The sequence below is a fragment of the Heterodontus francisci genome, chromosome 2 (genome assembly GCF_036365525.1).
Source record: "Heterodontus francisci isolate sHetFra1 chromosome 2, sHetFra1.hap1, whole genome shotgun sequence".
Classification (NCBI taxonomy): Eukaryota; Metazoa; Chordata; class Chondrichthyes; order Heterodontiformes; family Heterodontidae; genus Heterodontus; species Heterodontus francisci.
Window position 1 is genome coordinate 126,842,065 of NC_090372.1, and position 19,945 is coordinate 126,862,009.

At 46.8% G+C, this 19,945-nt stretch overlaps 2 protein-coding genes across 2 annotated transcripts in view; one reads left to right on the forward strand and one right to left on the reverse strand.

Annotated features, from left to right (window-relative positions):
- sec61b (SEC61 translocon subunit beta) overlaps positions 1-6,865 on the reverse strand; it is a 28,409-nt gene extending 21,544 nt beyond the window's left edge. The window contains exons 1-2 of the mRNA XM_068010512.1: positions 6,757-6,865; positions 5,119-5,222 (exon numbers count right to left, since the gene is read on the reverse strand). Of these exons, the coding sequence (XP_067866613.1) occupies positions 5,119-5,222; positions 6,757-6,759 (107 nt within the window). The 5' untranslated portion in view covers positions 6,760-6,865. The remainder of the gene's footprint in view (positions 1-5,118; positions 5,223-6,756) is intronic.
- Positions 6,866-7,060: 195 nt separating this feature from the next.
- alg2 (ALG2 alpha-1,3/1,6-mannosyltransferase) lies at positions 7,061-15,203 on the forward strand. The gene has a single exon (XM_068010500.1). The coding sequence runs from the start codon at positions 7,166-7,168 to the stop codon at positions 8,372-8,374; it is 1,209 nt and encodes a 402-aa protein (XP_067866601.1). The 5' UTR covers positions 7,061-7,165; the 3' UTR covers positions 8,375-15,203.
- The last annotated feature ends 4,742 nt before the right edge of the window (positions 15,204-19,945 follow it).

A 19,945-nucleotide genomic window follows, 5' to 3' on the forward strand; every position in this document is an offset into this window, starting at 1 on the left:
TGGGAGAAAGAGAGGGGGAGGTTGGGGAGAAAGAGAGGGGGAGGTTGGGGAGAAAGAGAGGGGGAGGTTGGGGAGAAAGAGAGGGGGAGGTTGGGGAGAAAGAGAGGGGGAGGTTGGGGAGAAAGAGAGGGGGAGGTTGGGGAGAAGAGAGGGGGAGGTTGGGGAGAAAGAGAGGGGGAGGTTGGGGAGAAAGAGAGGGGGAGGTTGGGGAGAAAGAGAGGGGGAGGTTGGGAGAAAGAGAGGGGGAGGTTGGGAGAAAGAGAGGGGGAGGTTGGGGAGAAAGAGAGGGGGAGGTTGGGGAGAAAGAGAGGGGGAGGTTGGGGAGAAAGAGAGGGGGAGGTTGGGGAGAAAGAGAGGGGGAGGTTGGGGAGAAAGAGAGGGGGAGGTTGGGGAGAAAGAGATGGGGGAGGTTGGGGAGAAAGAGAGGGGGAGGTTGGGGAGAAAGAGAGGGGGAGGTTGGGGAGAAAGAGAGGGGGAGGTTGGGGAGAAAGAGAGGGGGGAGGTTGGGGAGAAAGAGAGGGGGAGGTTGGGGAGAAAGAGAGGGGGAGGTTGGGGAGAAAGAGAGGGGGAGGTTGGGGAGAAAGAGAGGGGGAGGTTGGGGAGAAAGAGAGGGGAGGTTGGGGAGAAAGAGAGGGGGAGGTTGGGGAGAAAGAGAGGGGGAGGTTGGGGAGAAAGAGAGGGGGAGGTTGGGAGAAAGAGAGGGGGAGGTTGGGGAGAAAGAGAGGGGGAGGTTGGGGAGAAAGAGAGGGGGAGGTTGGGGAGAAAGAGAGGGGGAGGTTGGGGAGAAAGAGAGGGGGAGGTTGGGGAGAAAGAGAGGGGGAGGTTGGGGAGAAAGAGAGGGGGAGGTTGGGGAGAAAGAGAGGGGGAGGTTGGGGAGAAAGAGAGGGGGAGGTTGGGGAGAAAGAGAGGGGGAGGTTGGGGAGAAAGAGAGGGGAGGTTGGGGAGAAAGAGAGGGGGAGGTTGGGGAGAAAGAGAGGGGGAGGTTGGGGAGAAAGAGAGGGGAGGTTGGGGAGAAAGAGAGGGGGAGGTTGGGGAGAAAGAGAGGGGGAGGTTGGGGAGAAAGAGAGGGGGAGGTTGGGAGAAAGAGAGGGGGAGGTTGGGGAGAAAGAGAGGGGGAGGTTGGGGAGAAAGAGAGGGGGAGGTTGGGGAGAAAGAGAGGGGGAGGTTGGGGAGAAAGAGAGGGGGAGGTTGGGGAGAAAGAGAGGGGGAGGTTGGGGAGAAAGAGAGGGGGAGGTTGGGGAGAAAGAGAGGGGGAGGTTGGGGAGAAAGAGAGGGGGAGGTTGGGGAGAAAGAGAGGGGGAGGTTGGGGAGAAAGAGAGGGGGAGGTTGGGGAGAAAGAGAGGGGGAGGTTGGGGAGAAAGAGAGGGGGAGGTTGGGGGAGAAAGAGAGGGGGAGGTTGGGGAGAAAGAGAGGGGGAGGTTGGGGAGAAAGAGAGGGGGAGGTTGGGGAGAAAGAGAGGGGGAGGTTGGGGAGAAAGAGAGGGGGAGGTTGGGGAGAAAGAGAGGGGGAGGTTGGGGAGAAAGAGAGGGGGAGGTTGGGGAGAAAGAGAGGGGGAGGTTGGGGAGAAAGAGAGGGGGAGGTTGGGGAGAAAGAGAGGGGGAGGTTGGGGAGAAAGAGAGGGGGAGGTTGGGGAGAAAGAGAGGGGGAGGTTGGGGAGAAGAGAGGGGGAGGTTGGGGAGAAAGAGAGGGGGAGGTTGGGGAGAAAGAGAGGGGGAGGTTGGGGAGAAAGAGAGGGGGAGGTTGGGGAGAAAGAGAGGGGGAGGTTGGGGAGAAAGAGAGGGGGAGGTTGGGGAGAAAGAGAGGGGGAGGTTGGGGAGAAAGAGAGGGGGAGGTTGGGGAGAAAGAGAGGGGGAGGTTGGGGAGAAAGAGAGGGGGAGGTTGGGGAGAAAGAGAGGGGGAGGTTGGGGAGAAAGAGAGGGGGAGGTTGGGGAGAAAGAGAGGGGGAGGTTGGGGAGAAAGAGAGGGGGAGGTTGGGGAGAAAGAGAGGGGGGAGGTTGGGGAGAAAGAGAGGGGGAGGTTGGGGAGAAGAGAGGGGGAGGTTGGGGAGAAGAGAGGGGGAGGTTGGGGAGAAAGAGAGGGGGAGGTTGGGGGAGAAAGAGAGGGGGAGGTTGGGGAGAAAGAGAGGGGGGAGGTTGGGGAGAAAGAGAGGGGGAGGTTGGGGAGAAAGAGAGGGGGAGGTTGGGGAGAAAGAGAGGGGGAGGTTGGGGAGAAGAGAGGGGGAGGTTGGGGAGAAGAGAGGGGGAGGTTGGGAGAAAGAGAGGGGGAGGTTGGGGAGAAAGAGAGGGGGAGGTTGGGGAGAAAGAGAGGGGGAGGTTGGGGAGAAAGAGAGGGGGAGGTTGGGGAGAAAGAGAGGGGGAGGTTGGGGAGAAAGAGAGGGGGAGGTTGGGGAGAAGAGAGGGGGAGGTTGGGGAGAAAGAGAGGGGGAGGTTGGGGAGAAAGAGAGGGGGAGGTTGGGGAGAAAGAGAGGGGGAGGTTGGGGAGAAAGAGAGGGGAGGTTGGGGAGAAAGAGAGGGGGAGGTTGGGGGAAAGAGGGGGGGTTGGGGTGGGGGGAGGTTTGGGGGTGGGGAGAGAAGGGGGGGGGGAGAAAGAGAGGGGGAGGTTGGGAGAAAGAGAGGGGGAGGTTGGGGAGAAGAGAGGGGGAGGTTGGGGAGAAAGAGAGGGGGAGGTTGGGGAGAAGAGAGGGGGAGGTTGGGGAGAAGAGAGGGGAGGTTGGGGAGAAAGAGAGGGGGAGGTTGGGGAGAAAGAGAGGGGGAGGTTGGGGAGAAAGAGAGGGGGAGGTTGGGGAGAAAGAGAGGGGGAGGTTGGGGAGAAAGAGAGGGGGAGGTTGGGGAGAAAGAGAGGGGGAGGTTGGGGAGAAAGAGAGGGGGAGGTTGGGGAGAAAGAGAGGGGGAGGTTGGGGAGAAAGAGAGGGGGAGGTTGGGGAGAAAGAGAGGGGGAGGTTGGGGAGAAAGAGAGGGGGAGGTTGGGGGAGAAAGAGAGGGGGAGGTTGGGGAGAAAGAGAGGGGGAGGTTGGGAGAAGAGAGGGGGAGGTTGGGGAGAAAGAGAGGGGGAGGTTGGGGAGAAAGAGAGGGGGAGGTTGGGGAGAAAGAGAGGGGGAGGTTGGGGAGAAAGAGAGGGGGAGGTTGGGGAGAAGAGAGGGGGAGGTTGGGGAGAAGAGAGGGGGAGGTTGGGGAGAAGAGAGGGGGAGGTTGGGGAGAAGAGAGGGGGAGGTTGGGGAGAAAGAGAGGGGGAGGTTGGGGAGAAAGAGAGGGGGAGGTTGGGGAGAAGAGAGGGGGAGGTTGGGAGAAAGAGAGGGGGAGGTTGGGGAGAAAGAGAGGGGGAGGTTGGGGAGAAAGAGAGGGGGAGGTTGGGGAGAAAGAGAGGGGGAGGTTGGGAGAAAGAGAGGGGGAGGTTGGGGAGAAAGAGAGGGGGAGGTTGGGGAGAAGAGAGGGGGAGGTTGGGGAGAAAGAGAGGGGGAGGTTGGGGAGAAGAGAGGGGAGGTTGGGGAGAGAGGGGGAGGTTGGGGAGAAGAGAGGGGGAGGTTGGGGAGAAAGAGAGGGGGAGGTTGGGGAGAAAGAGAGGGGGAGGTTGGGGAGAAGAGAGGTGGAGGGGGAGGTTGGGGAGAAGAGAGGGGGAGGTTGGGGAGAAGAGAGGGGAGGTTGGGGAGTGAGGGGGGGTTGGGGGAGGGGGGGTTGGGGAGAAAGAGAGGGGGAGGTTGGGGAGAAAGAGAGGGGGAGGTTGGGGAGAAAGAGAGGGGGAGGTTGGGGAGAAAGAGAGGGGGAGGTTGGGGAGAAAGAGAGGGGGAGGTTGGGGAGAAAGAGAGGGGGAGGTTGGGGAGAAAGAGAGGGGGAGGTTGGGGAGAAAGAGAGGGGGGAGGTTGGGGAGAAAGAGAGGGGGAGGTTGGGAGAAGAGAGGGGGAGGTTGGGGAGGAAGAGGTGGGGGAGGTTGGGGAGAAGAGAGGGGGAGGTTGGGAGAAGAGAGGGGGAGGTTGGGGAGAAGAGAGGGGGAGGTTGGGGAGAAAGAGGGGGAGGTTGGGGAGAAAGAGAGGGGGAGGTTGGGGTGAAAGAGAGGGGGGAGGTTGGGGAGAAGAGAGGGGGAGGTTGGGGAGAAGAGAGGGGGGGGTGGGGGGTTGGGGGGAGGGGGGTTTGGGGAAGAGGTAGAGGGGGGTTGGGAGGAGTGGGAGAGAGTTAAATTCAAAAGTTCCTCAAGTGGGGGATGCAAAAGGCAGGGACCAGACAGCTGCAATGCTTGGAGTACATTTGAGAAGTAGGGGAGAAAGCGGCTGGATGGGGAATCTGCAGCTGGAGGGAACTATTCCGTAGAAGGGTCACTGACCCGAAACGTTAACTCTGCTTCTCTTTCCACAGATGCTGCCAGACCTGCTGAGTGGTTTCAGCAAGAGTTAAACTTTGTTCCTTTTCCCCACAAATGCTACCTGCCTTGCTGATTGGTTTCCACTTTTCTGTTCTTATAGTTGATAATTTGTCATTAATTTTGCCTTGCAAAAGCTTAATTGAAATCTTTATCTAAAATTAAAATCAGTATTATGAACATAGTTAACAATCATTAGCGTGCAAGATTACTCAAACTATACTACTTGACAATGCACACAACTTACAAAACGGAGTTAAAGTTTCAGGTCTGTGACCTTACATCAGGTTGCAGACCTGAAACATTAACACTCTTTCTCTCTCCACAAATGCTGCCAGACCTGCTGTGCATTTCCAGCACTTTCTGTTTTTATTTCAGATTTCCACCATCTGCAGTATTTTGCTTTTGTTATGAAATCCTTAATTGCTCACATTTGTATTAAAATAATTAGTAAAATAAAAATTGGGTGAAATGTACTGCATTCCAGTACAGAAGATTGTGCAGATCATTTTTTATGTATTTATCTCAATCATAACTCTTGTTCTTCAAAAGGTTTTAAGACTATCTTTTAACAGACATTGGCTTGCTTAGAGAAGCGAGCAGTTGTTAATTGCGAAGAACCCAAGCAACATTACCAATATAATCATATTAATAAAAATGTCCAACTATACACAACTTGCAGTCAAACATCACGGTGGATATTACTGAGAACAAATGCCAGCGTTGTACTGCATCACTTTGATGTTATGCCTGTCCCAAATTATTTACCTCTGCCTCACTGTGGATCCACCACCAGCAGCCCGGGGTGCCACAGCTTTACTGGGAGATCGGCTAGAGGCACCGACATTTGTTGCACTTGCAGCAGGTCCAGGCTGAAAAGGGAAAAACAAGATGTTAGCACAAATGGAATAAAATGTTATTTCGACACAACATTCGCAGAGATCCAAAGTATGAAGCACAACCTACCAATACAATAGATGTGCACATCCAAAGCATTATTAATTGGGACTGATCATTTTATTTCCAAGTAGCACATTGAACTTGAACCATATATTACAAATATAACAACTGTACAAAGTGGGGAATAAAATGGTGTCTTGATCTTGGGTTTCAAAAAAAAAAGCAGCGAATTGAAAGGCCATAACTACCATCACCATAAAGTATACTGATTTATTCTTCACTGTTACTCTGAATCCAGATAGTTTTCATGGTCAAGCTTTCCAAACCTACTGAATTTGTTCAAGGGATTACTGTGGACTTTGGAGACAGTCATATTTAAATGGATGCATTGGTTGGTGTCAAGCTGCATACGTGGAACACATCCACTAGCTGCCATTAACAATAAAAACACAAAATTCTGGAAATACTCAGCCAGTCTGGCAGCATCTATGGAAAAAGGGAGTTAACGTTTCAGGTCAATGACTTATCAGAACCGCCATTATTCTTTTGCACAGGGAGATGAATAGGCAGGTTTTACCTCCAGAAACTTTAAACAAGCACAGAGGGCTTCAGCTTAATGTTTCATCTCAAGGAGGGCATGTCTAATAATGCAACACTTCTTCAGTACTGCATTGAAGTGTTAGCCTAGGTTTTGTGCTCAAGACTATAGTGGACTTGGAATCCTCAACGTTACAAACTGAGTCATCAAATGTCTCTTCCTTGTATTCTTCAAAAAATCTTCCAATTTATTATTTAGCAAACTTGGGAATCTATCACATATGCATGTTATGGAGCACAGAACAGGATTCAAACTTATCTCCCTCCCACAAATCTTATTTTCAACAGATATTTAATTTTCATAGCTCTAATGTGAAGATAACAAAAGCAGAAAATTGTGACTGTAATAAATAAATTGTTACTGACAAACTGCATTTACTGAATTCAAAATTCTGGGAATGAGAATAACCCCAACGACACACACATTTACAGTTATGCCAATGTACTGCACTACTTTATTCCATACTTTGTAAGCCCATTTTAAGCTCTATTGAAACAAACATTTCTCGGTGCGGAATATACCGTACTACAAACACACAACTTATATAAAGGCATCTGAGTTTTGAATACTGCTGACGTGGCGTTATTGCAACCCAGAAACCTTCCGATGGGTGCAAGAAAACAAACTGAAAAGCTATAGGATATACGCTTATCTCGTGCATAACGGGTGGGGGGAGGGAAGAGAGAGAGAAGAAGTCACTTTCTCCTGGGCAGTGAGACAACAGTTAAAACACTGAATTTGTGGCGGTCCGACACTCAAGGCCTTGGTGAGGCGGTCATGTCTCCATTGCTCTACATCCGTCTCTAAACTGTCCCCCGGCCTCACGCTCCCCTCCTCTAGAACTCAGTGATAGAATGTGTCCCTGGAAATGCTCGTGCGATGTAACACCGGGGACAATGTGTTTTTACCATGTTGGTGCGCGCTGCTCTGCTCCACTATCCGCTCGAGCCACCGCCGACCAGTCCCAATACGGCCACGACACACAACTCAGGACCCCGCTCACTGCCTTGGTACCTTGGTACCCTTACATCGCCTGACAGGAAAGAACAAAAGCAAAATATGGGAAAACGTCAACATTGTAAAGAAAAAAATCCGCACCGGTTACATTTTTAACTTGCTCGCATACATTTATCTTAAGTTGATATCAATCATTCAGACGATTAGAAGTTTTTTTCCTGTATTCAGGCTTCGCTGAGGGCAGCCTGACCAGGTAGCGATGACGCGGGGTGGGCCGGGACGCCCGGTGACTGGTGGGACACGGTTCACACGGAATGCGGCCTTGTCCACGGGGAGCTGGTGGTGGAGGAGAGGGCGGCGATGGTGAATGTGGTGTTCCTGCACCCAGACTTGGGGATTGGCGGTGCCGAGCGGCTGGTGGTGGACGCGGCGTTGGCGCTGCGCAGGCGCGGTTGCCAGGTGCAGATCTGGACGGCTCACTTTGACCCTGCACACTGCTTCACCGAGAGCCGGCAGCCGGACCTCGGGGTGCAGTGTGTGGGGGACTGGCTGCCCCGCACTTTGCTGGGCCGCTGCTCTGCCCTGTGCGCCTACCTGCGGATGCTGTACGTGGCCTGTTACCTGGTCTTCCTCAGCGGCGCCGAGTTCGATGTGGTTTTCTGCGACCAGGTTTCGGCCTGCATCCCCGTGTTGAAGTTGTGCCGGAGAGCCAAGCGGGTGCTCTTCTACTGTCATTTCCCTGACCAACTGCTCACCCAGAGGCGGACCCTCTTCAAACGGCTCTACCGACTGCCCATTGACTGGCTGGAGGAGTACACGACAGGCCTGGCCGACCTGGTGGTGGTCAACAGCAAGTTCACGGCCGGAGTCTTCAAGCGGACCTTCAGTTCCCTGTCCCACCTGGAGACCGATGTCCTTTACCCGTCCCTCAACTTCGCCGCCTTCGACACGGAGCTCACTGACAGCGATGAGCTGCTGCCGCCCGGCAAGGAGTTCGTCTTCCTTTCCATCAACCGGTTCGAGAGGAAGAAGAACCTGGGTCTGGCGCTGGAGGCCCTGTACGCCCTCCATGACAGGTTAGCCCTGGCAGACTGGGACAGGGTGCACCTGGTCATGGCCGGAGGCTACGACGAGAGGGTTGTGGAAAATGTCGAGCATTACCAGGAGCTGCAGCAGACGGCGAGCAAACTGCAGCTGGCCGACAAGGTGACCTTTATCAGGTCATTCTCGGACCAGCAGAAGATTTCCCTCCTCCGCCGGAGTAGCTGCGTCTTGTACACGCCGAGCAATGAACACTTCGGCATCGTCCCCTTGGAGGCCATGTACAACCGCTGCCCGGTCATCGCCGTCAACTCAGGTGGACCCCTCGAGTCCGTGATCGACCAAGTCACCGGCTTCCTTCGGCAGCCGTCGCCGAGCTCCTTCGCTGAAGCGATGGAAAAACTTGTCAGGACTCCCGCTCTACGGGCAAAAATGGGAGCCGCTGGAAGAAGTCGAGTCCTGCAAACATTTTCTACAGATGCCTTTGCAGACCAATTGTATCAATATATTTACAAATTAACACAATGAAAATCATGAGTGTAGAATAACAGTGGGAACTGAACAGTGCATTTTTTTTGTACTACACAAGGTGAAATCTGACACAGTGCGGGGAAAAGCATTGTTTTCTATATTTACGAATATTGGTCCACAGAAATTACTGCTTTGCATGGAAGGAGAGTTTAGGGGCCCTGGACTGTGGTGTGGGATGAGGTGAATGAATAAGTGGGGCATTTCCTGCAGTTGCATGGGAAGGTGTCAGGCAAAGGGCAGCTGAAAGTTGGAACTGGGAAGGGGAAGATGAGTTTGCTGGTTAGATTATTTGTAAGTGACACAAATGGTGGACAATCTGGCAACATGAAAAAGTCTTCATACAAACCTTTAAGATTTCAATACAAATAACAAACAAATTTTATAGTTGTAAGCTAAAGAATTCCACGGATATGCTGCAGTGTGATATCTTGTCAGTATTTGTCTTTGAAATGTGTCAGCTGTATTGTTATACAAAACATGTCCTTACTCCAAAGCATAGGAGAAATCTCAAGTGCTTCAGTTCTTAAAATACAGTTTCTCTCTTACAATCCTGATCTCACGTTCAAAAAAATAGCAATGATTGAACCAGATGCCACTCTATATTTTGGCTGATTTAAATGCATGCCTATTAAGAATTCTTCCCCTTTAATGAATTTCCATTGGCTAAGTTTTGAGAGAGGGTGTATACAAGATTTACAAGAATGGTTCCAGGGTTGAGGGTTAAATGAAATGGGGTGGGAAGAGGCTCGTGTGGTGCACTGACCAATTCAGCTGAATGGCCTGTTTCTTTACTGTACATTCTATGTAATCAGCTCTTTACTCTTGTACTTAATGCTACTATTTAGAAAACCCAACTGCTGTTGGTTGTCTTTATGCCTCTGTACATATTTGAACTCCAAATCATCCAGATCCTTCATTGTCTTTCCATTAAGTGTATAAACGTATTCCTTGATTTTTCTCTCACAATGTATTAAGTTTCACTTATACATCTTGTTTCATCTGCCAAATGTGTGCATTCTGTTAACCTGTCTATGGCTTCCTGAAATCTTCGTTATTTGCAATAACCTCTACTTTGTATTGTCAGTAAATTTTATTGGTTTGGTTCCCTATGTCGAAGTCCAAATCATTTATAAAGCAACAAGACTGACTGTAAATGGTAGAACATCACATTGACCCTGGGGTACACTCATTTTAACCGTTCTCCAATCTCAGCAACTGTCATTTACCCTAACTCTTTCAGTCCATTGATCAACTTTCTATACCACTTTCTCCAATTGGGGTCTGCAGAATAGTGTGCGAATGGGAGGCTGGCTCTTATTTCGGAGGGGAGCAGACGTGGAGAGTGGCAGGAAGATTGCCAGTAGATCTGCAGTTACTAAGGCTGGTGGTGGGTGCCAAGTGAATTGAGCCTTGTTCTAGGGAAAGAAGTTTTAAAAAAATATTTACTACTTAAACTCAGGGCATCAAATGCAAGTATTGAGAGTATTATAATTTAGATCTGGTGGGGTCTGTAATCCATTTGAAAAGAGATCCTCTAAAGAAACAATTCAGAATGTTCATCAAAAATATATTCCTTTGAAAAACAAAAACTCAGCCAGAAAGACCCATCTGTGGCTCACTCAGGAAGTTAAGGATAGTACTGCAGCAGGCTATTAGGAAGGCAGATAGCATGTTGGTCTTTATTGCAAGGGGATTGGAGTACAGGAATAAAGAAGTCTTACTAAAATTGTACAGGGCTTTGGTGAGACCGCACCTGGAATACTGTGTGCAGTTTTGGTCTCCACATTTGCTAAAGGATATACTTACAGTGGAGGCGGTGCAGTGAATATTTACTAAATTTGTCCTTGGGATGAGGGGGTTGTCCTATGATGAGAGGCTGAGTAGATTGGGCCTATATTGTCTGGAGTTTAGAAGAATGAGAGGCTATCTAATTGAGACATACAACATTCTGGATAGGGTAGAAGCTGAGACATTGTTTCCGCTGTTCGGGGAATCTAGAACGTGGTAAAAGCCTGAAACCCGACGGGACTCGACGACATGTGTCGGGGTCGGGTCGGGCCCCCCTTCCAGGTCCAGCTTTCGAGCTCGGCTCGGGCCGGACACACACTGTAAGTGCTCTGTTGGTAAGTATTAGAAGTAAGAAACTTAGCTGGGTTGGGCGTCCGGGATGAAACTGAATCTGCGCAATGAGTGAGTGACATCACCACGCATGCACTGCAGCTTCTCAGTCGGAAGGTAAGTAAAGGGATGGTTGGGTCCGGTCGGGTCAAGCGTGGAGTGAAATTGGAGGGGCTCAGGTCCGCTGTGGATCGGTTGGGTTCGTGTCAGGTTCTTTTTCCCGACCTGAGCAGGCCTTTAGAATGCAGGGCACAGTCTCAGGATAAGGGGCCGATCATTCAGGACTGATGAGAAATTACTGCACTCCAAGGGTTGTGAATCTTTGGAATTCTCTACCCCAGAGGGTTGTGGATGCTCCATCGTTGAATACATTTAAGGCTGGGATAGACAGATTTTTGGACTCTCAGGGAATCAAGGGATATGGGGAGTGGGCAGGAAAGTGGAATTGAAGCCCAAGATCAGCCATGATCCTATTGAATGGCGGAGCAGGCTCAGTGGGCCAGTTGGTCTACTTTTGCGCCTATTTCTTGTGTTTTTGTATTAGATTATGAGGCTTGCAATGTTGCAAAAAAGAATAGCAAGCCTGAGGATTGGGAGTGTTTCAGAAACCAGCAAAGGGCCACCAAAATGTGGTTTAAAAAAAAAAGGAAAAAATAGAATGACAGTAAACTAGCCAGTAATATAAAAGCAGATTGTAAGCGCTTTTATAGGTATATCGAAAGGAAGAGAGTAGCTAAAGTAAAGTTGCTCCCTTAGAAGCAGAGACAGAAGAAATTATCATGGGGAATGAGGAAATGGCAGAGGCATTGAACAAATATTTTGTGTCTGTCTTCACAGTAGAAGACACAAGTTCCATACCATACCAGAAAGTAACCTAGGGGCTAAAAAGATTGAGGAAATTAAGGAAATTTATACCAGCAAAGAAAACATATAGGAGAAACTTAAGAGACTAAAATCGGACAAATCTCCAGGACATGATAGCCTATACCCTAGGGTTCTGAAAGAGGTAATTGCAGATATAGTAGCTGCGCCAGCTATGCTTTTCCAAAATTCCTAAGATTCGCGCACAGTCCCATCAGATTGGAAGTTGGCAAATGTTACACCGCTTTTCAAGAAAGGAGGGAGAGAGAAAACAGGAAACTACAGGCCAGTTAGCCTAATATCAGTCATTGGGAAAATGCTGGAATCTATTATTAAGGAAGTCTTAACAATGCACTTATAAAAACACAGTATGATTAGAACAAGTCAATGTGGTTTTACTACAAGGGCGGCGCAGTGGTTAGCACCGCAGCCTCACAGCTCCAGCGACCTGGGTTCAGTTCTGGGTACTGCCTGTGCGGAGTTTGCAAGTTCTCCCTGTGTCTGCGTGGGTTTTCGCCGGGTGCTCCGGTTTCCTCCCACCTCCAAAGACTTGCAGGTTGATAGGTATTGTAAATTTCCCCTAGTGTAGGTAGGTGGTAGGAGAATATGGGATTAATGTAGGATTAGTATAAATGGATGGTTGTTGGTCGGCACAGACTCGGTGGGCCGAAGGGCCTGTTTCAGTGCTGTATCTCTAAATTTAAAAAAAAATAAAATAAATAAGGAAATCCTGTTTGACAAATTTATTAAGAGGTTTTTTGAGAATGTAACTAGTAGGGTAGCTAAAGGGGAACCAGTAGATGTAGATTTCCAAAAGGCATTCGATAAGGTGCCACACAAAAGGTTAATTGGCAAGATAAGGGTTCATGGAGTTGGGGGTAATATATTAGCATGGATAGATGATTGGTTAACAGACAGGGAGAAACAAGTGGGCATAAACAGGGCATTTTCAAGTTGGCAGGCAGTAAATAGTGGAGTGCCACAAAGACCAGTGCTGGGGCCTCAGCTATTTACAATCTATATTAATGACTTGGGTGAAGAGACAGAGAGTAATGTATCTTTTACTGATGATACAAAGGTAGGTAGAAAGGTAAGCTGTGGGAGGACACAGAGGCTGCAAAGAGAGAGACAGGTTAAGTGAGTGGGCAACAAGATGGCATATGGAGTATAATAGGGAAGTGTGAAGTTATGCACTTTGGTCGTAAGAATAGAACAGCAGAATTTTTTAAAAAGGTGTCAACCTTGTAAGTGTTGACATTCAAAGAGACTTGGGTGTGCTTGAACAAGGAATACAGAAAGTTAACATGCAGGTACAGCAAGCAATTAGGAAGGCAAGTGGCATGTTGGCCTTTATTGTAAGGGGACTGGAGTACAGGAATAAGGAAATATTACTACAGTTGTACAGGATTTTGGTGAGACCACATCTGGAATACTTAGTGCAGTTTGGTCTTCACATTTAAGAAAGGATATACTTGCATTGGAGGCAATGCAGTGAAGATTCACTAGATTGGTCCCTGGGATTGGTCGGGGGGAGGGGATTGCCCTATAATGAGAGACTAAGTAAATTGGGCCTGTATTCTCTGGAGTTTGGAAGAATGAGAGGTGATCTCATTGAAATATATAAGATTCTAAAGGGGCTGGATAGGGTAGACACAAAGATTATTTCCACTGGTCGGGGAACCTAAAACACAGGGACACAGTCTCAGAATCAGGGGCTGATCATTTAGGACTGAGATGAGGAGAAATTACTTTATTCAAAGGATTTTAAATCTGTGGAATTTCCCAGAGAGCTGTTGAATCAAGGGATATGGTGAATGGGCGGGAAAGTGGCGTTGATTCCTAAGATCAGCCATGATAGTTTTGAATGGCGGCGCAGGCTCGATGGGCCATATGGTCGACTCCTGCTCCTATTTCTTGTGTTCAAAGAAGCTTGAGAATCACTTTTCTATACATGCTGCTGCACTTCCTCTTTTACCGTATGCCTGAAATATGATCTAATTATGTCTTAAATATTCTAAATATCAGAACACATCGGCCAAGCACATACATTAATGTGATCAAAAAACCTTAGGTAATTTATATTACATTGTGCTGATTTGAAGCTGTTTGAACCTCGCATTTAGAGTGTGAAGTCACTTGAAGCATTGAGGCAAGAAATGTGAGACCATCTCCAAGAGAGAGCCTCACACGACTTCAACTTTGCAACAGCTGTAGTACAGATACAATTGGTGTAAAGCAGAGTTTAACCAGGCCCAAGGTAGCAATTTTAAAAAAAATTATTGAATCCTTTTAATGCTAGCAAGGAGCAAATAATCCATTTCATCTCTCCTACATTAAAATTTAACTGACTGCCTGGTTAGAGAAGGAATGTGCAGCTCAAAGTATAACTCTGGTCCATATTGTTGTAAGCAGGTAGTGGTCATACGCACGTACGAACTAGGAGCAGGAGTAGGCCACTCGGCCCCTCGTGCCTGCTTCACCATTCAACAAGATCATGGCTGATTTGAATATAACCTTGACTCCACATTCCCGCCTACCCCTGATAACCCTTCACCCCCCTTGCTGATCCAGAATCTATCAACCTCTGCCTTAAAAATATTTAAAGACTCTGCTTCCACTGCCATATGAAGAGGAAAGTTCCAAAGATTTACTACCCTCTAAGAGAAAAAATTTCACCTCATCTCTGTCTTAAATGGGCAACCCTTTATTTTTAAATAGTGACCCCAGTTCTAGATTCTCCCACAAGGGGAAACATCCTTTCCACATTCACCCTGTCAAGACCCCTCAGGATCTTATATGTTTCAATCAAGTCACCTCTTACTCTTCTAAACCCCAGTGGATATAAGCCTAGCCTGTCCAACCTTTCCTCATAAGACAACCTGTCCATTCCAGGTATGAGTCTAGTAAACCTCCTCTGAGAACTGCTTCCAACATATTTACATCCTTCCTTAAATAAGAAGACCAATACTGTACAAAGTAATCCAGATGTGGTCTCACCAATGCCCTGTATAACAAACATAACATCCTTATTTTTGTAATCAATTCCCCTTGCAATAAATAATAACATTCTGCAAGTTTTCCTAATTACTTGCTGTGTACCTGCATACCAACCTTTTGAGATTCATGCACTAGAACACCCAGATCCCTCTACATCTCAGCTCTGCAATCTCACACCATTTAGATAATATGCTTCTTTTTATTCTTCCTGCCAAAATGGACAATTTCACACTTCCCACATTAAACTCCATTTGCCAGATCTTGGCCCACTCACAATCTATCTACATCCCTTTGTAGCCTCCTTATGCCCTCCTCATAACTTACTTGCCTACCTATCTTTGTGTCATCAGCAAATTTAGCAACCATACCTTTGGTCCATTCATCCAAGTCATTTATATAAATTGTAAAAAGTTGAGGCCCCAACGCTGATCCCTGCGGCTCACCACTCGTCTGACACAAGTACCTATAATGACATTGTTAAACAGGGCTACCGTACAAACACGTCAGTGCAGGAGATATTGCATACTTTTGTATTAATATTTTACATAGAATAAATCAGATCTTTGAAAATTTTGGGAACACTTTACATTTTTTATTACACAATAAAAGTACAGAGTCATAATAGAACAAGTCAGTATTGTGTCTCTAAATACCTTAACAGCTCAATGCATATTGGGAGTAAACCAATCAATGTAATTATTTCTCCTGTGATCAGCATTGGTATATCCTATACTTTAATTCTGGGTAACTACTAGTTGCATGTGTTAGTACATCTTATCAACTGTCTCAATTAACAGTGATAATTACGAATTATAATCTACTAATATAGGAATGTTAAACGATTATGCTGATTATTCCAGCCTGAATAAAACATCTTGAGCTTAGTATCTATTCTCAGTTGAATATCAAATAAGATGGCAGTTTGGGTTATGCCAAGTGAATCATCATGGTATTTAATTTTGTCTTTACAACCTGGGTGGTAATGTGGATCATCTCCCCTTTGCAGAACTTGCCCAGTTTCCATTCCATTGGAACCAAATGAGTTCAAATCATGCAGGCTCTGCAAACTGCTTTGCCAGTTTACTGTCGATGCACTGAAGGCAAAGATTTACCCTGTAATCTGTCCAACACAAGAGAAAAATAGGGCATAAATCTGTATTAAACTATTATGTATAATGTAAATGAAAAATCTCATTTTAGCTGAAAAATACATGCTCTTCTGGAGCACTGTTTGACTTGCAGGAGGCTCATTCAATGGTTTGGTTTGGTCCACATTTGAGTAGACAATGGGGGATAAATTAGGCTCTGCATTACCTCTTTTTTAGAGTCCATCAGCCTCCTGATACTCAAATTATGTCCAAGATGCACGCACCACTTCTGGCGCTTGCGCCGGGTGCCATCTTGGTAAAGGGGTTTGCTCACTGTGCAGCTAACAACTGCCAGCATTTGCAGAATTGATCCATTTTCGTCCAGGTGGTCTGGGGAAAAGCAGGGTTTGAATAAATATATATCCGCTGCCACTCAACCTGGAGACATTTCTGAAGGTTCTCTTTCCTTAAATGTCACGGATAGCAAGTAGTAAATGCATTCTTTACAGGCAGCCTGTCTAGCCAATTTAAGGTAAGACATATGCTTACATAAGAAATACACATTCTCCCCTTCATTAGTGTCAACATTTCCCACCTCGTTTCTCTCTGAGCTCTCATTCCTGCTATTATTTTAATTGGACATTCTTATATATCTGCCTGTTGGATTTCACGCCTAACCTAATAGTACTCTATATGACAAGTACAACTACTGACTTGTACCTCCGTTTTCAACCCATTCTCTGGTCAGGGAAATTGGAGCGCTTCAAATGCACACAAAGAGCTCTTCTCAATATCATATGATAGGCGGTTGGCTCTGCTAATGTTAAAAATATTATAAATCAAGTTTAAATCTTTTTTAAACTTAAACTGCACTTGTTGCAGTTATACCACAGCTGGTGCAACGCTGAATTGACATGCTCCTACTTACTTCCTTAAGTACCATCGAGGTTGCAGTCATTCAAAGCTGAAACCACTTTGATAGAAAAAGTATTGCACAACTGGCCTATTACTATATACCTGCCAAATGGTGGGGACAGCAAGAGGCAGGCAGAAAATGATGAGTACAAAACAATGAAAAGTTGTATATTGCACCCAGAAGGATCCTTTCCTGAAGGAGAATGCAAATGCCTGAGGAATATTTTCAAATGTAAATTGCTTCTTCCCCGTCCAGGTCAGCAAACAAAAATATGTTGTTTAAAGTCACCTGCATTGTTAAATAACAAGGTAGAAATTAGACAATCTGAATCATGCAATTTTGCCAATTCCAGTGTGGAGAGGGTATCAGAAAATTGGGCAGACCCTGGATCTTTTGGGTTTCCACACATTTTCAATAATAACAAAAGCTTGCATTTATATAGCATGTTTAATGTAGTAAAATGTCCCAATGTGCTTCACAGGAGTGTTACCAAATAAAATTTGACACTAAGCCATAGAAAGAGATTGGAACAGGTGGCTAAAAGCTTGGTCAGAGTTAGGTTTTAAGGGCCATCTTAAAGTGGGAGAGGAAGAGAGGTGAAGAGATTTAGGGAGGGAATTCCAGAGTTTGGGGTCCAGCCAGCTAAAGGGCCAGGGTTGTAGGGCTGGTGGTGGTCATAACAATAAGGAGGGGCAAGGCTATAGAGGGATTTGAAAATAAGGATTAAAATTCTAAATTTGAGGTGTTGCTAGATTGGAGTCGTATGTAGATCAGCAAGCCCTGGTGAGGATAGTGGGACTTGGTGCAAGTTAGGAGATGGGCAGCAGAGTTTTAAATGAGCTCTAGTTTATGGAGGGTGGAAGATGGGAGGCCAGCATAGACAGCATTGGAATAGTTGAGTCTAAAAGTTTAAAACAAAAAGACATGGATGTACATTTCTGCAGCAGATGAGTCAAGGAAGGGCCAAAAACAAGCATGGAGGTGGAAGTCTTGCTGATGAAGTGGATATGTGGTTGGAAGCTCACCTCAGGATCAAACAGGATGATTTTAATCGACATATAAGCTGGACAAATCAAATTGGCAAGGGTAACATGGAAGATGAATTTGTAGAGTGCATCAGGGATTGTTTCTTAGAACAAAACGTTGCAGAACCTGTCCGGGAACAGGCTATTTTAGATTTGGTAATGTGTAATGTAGGATTAATAAGAGATCTTGTAGTTAAGGATCCTCGAGGGGGAAGCGATCATACCATGGTATAATTTCAAATTCAATTTGAGGGTGAGCAACTCGGGTCTCAAACCAGTGTCTTCAACTTAAACAAGGGCAATTACAGAGGTATGAAGAAATAGTTGTTGAAAGCGAGCTGGGAAAATAGACTAAAGGGAAAGTCAGTAGATGAGCAGTGGCAGACTTTTAAGCAGATATTTCGTAACACTCAAATATTAATTCCGGTCAGAAGGAAGGACTTGATGAGAACGATGAACCACCCGTGGATAACAAAGGAAGTTAAGGAGAGTATCAAATCAAAAACAAAGGCGTACAATGCGGTGAAAGCCAGAAGATTGGGAATTTTTTAGAAATCAGCAGTGGATGACTAAAAAAACTAATAAAGAGGGAGAAAATTGCTTGTGAGAGTAAATTGGCAAGAAATATAAAAACAAACAGTAAGAACTTCTACGGGTATATAAAAAGGAAGAGAGTAGCTAAAGTAAGTGTGGGACCCTTAGAGGATGAGACTGGGGAATTAATAACAGGGAAATGGCAGATAATTTAAACCAATATTTTGCATCAGTCTTCACAGTGGAGGACACTATAAACATCCCAACACTAATAAGATGAGCAAGGTGTAAATGGGAGGGAGGAACTTGTAACAATCTCTATCATGAGGGAAAAGGTGATGGGACTAAAGGCAGACAAGTTGCCAGGACCTGATGGCCTGCATCCAAGGATTTCCCCCAACCCCTCCCCCGCCGCAGTGTTCACTAATGAAAAAGGCAGGCGGCTATTCTGCTCCCAGATCATCACCAATGTCACTTTAGAACTAGCTACTGGTAGCTGTGCAAGTGTATTACAAATTGAATTGTTCTCTCACTTTCCCTTCAAGTCTGGAATCACTTGGCCTTAACTCAGCAATGCTCTGACAGCCAGATTCAGATCAGAACCATTTTATTTATGGGATGTAGGTATCGCTGGTAAGGTTAGCATTTGTTGCCCATCCCTAATTGCCCTTGTGAAAGTGGGGGTGAGCTACTTTCTTGAACCGCTACAGTCCATGTGGATTATAGTTTTTCATAGCAGTTTTGATGCAACTGAATGGCTTTATAGGCCATTTCAGAGGGCAGTTAAGAGTCATCCACATTGCTGTGGATCTGGAGTCCCATGTAGGCCAGACTGGGTAAGGACAACAGGTTTCCTTCCCTAAATGAGAGTGAACCAGATGGGTTTTTAACGACACTCCAGTAGTTTCATGGTCACTATTACTAAGACTAGCTTTTATTTAATTAACTGAATTTAAATTCCCTACCTGTCACGATAGGATTTGAACTCATATCTGTATTATTAGTCCATGCCTCTGGATTACTAGTGCAGGAACATTAACTGCTATGCGACCCCTTTCTGCTGTGTGAAAAATTGTAGAACTTTTTCCGCCAATCTCTATGCAAGCACATGTCACCAGCTCATCCTGAAAAATTAGCACATTTAGGGTTGGTGCATAGGCTAACTACAATTTTGAACCCTTTGCCCTGTCTCCTCCATCCTTACCTCTAAAAACAAATGCAAGGAGCTCATGGATATCTTTGTCACCAAGATTGAGACCATCGATCAGCTGCCTCTGCCACTTCGCTCCCTTTCCCTAGTCTACCAGACTAAACTTCCTCCAAGGCACCCCACCCCACTAGCCCGAACTTGTACCTTTCTCCAGTTTCTCTCTCATGTCCCCTCATGCCCTCTTCAAGCTCATCTTACACATGAGACCTACCTCCTGCTCTCTCGACCCTGTTCCAAATAAACTACTAGCCACCCAAATTCCCTTCCTGGCGCTCATGTTAGTTGACATTTTTGACTGTTCTCTCTCCACATGTTCTGTCCCTCTGTCTTCCAAATCTGCCATCATCAACCTTCTCCTCAAAAGACCAACCTTTTCCCCTCCTTCCTTGCAGACTAACGCCCCATTTCCAACTTCCCTTTCCTCTCCAAGACCCGTGAACGTGTTGTCACTTCCCAAATTTGTGCCCATCTTGCCCGGGACTCCACATTTGAATCCCTCCAATCAGATTTCCGCCCCTGCCACAGTACCGAAACAGCTCTTATCAAATTCACAAATGACATTCTGTGTTACTGTGACAAAGGTAAACTTTCCCTCGTTGTACTTCTTGACCTGTCTGCAGCCTTTGACAGAATTGATCACAACATCCTCCTCGAACAGCCCTCCACTGTTATCCAGCTGGGTGGGATTGCACTCACCTGGTTCCATTCTTATCTATCTAATCGTAGCCAGAGAATCGCAATCAATCGCTCTCCTCCCACTCCTGCACCATTACTGCTGGTGTCCCCCAAGGATTTATCCTTTGTCCCTATTTATTTCTC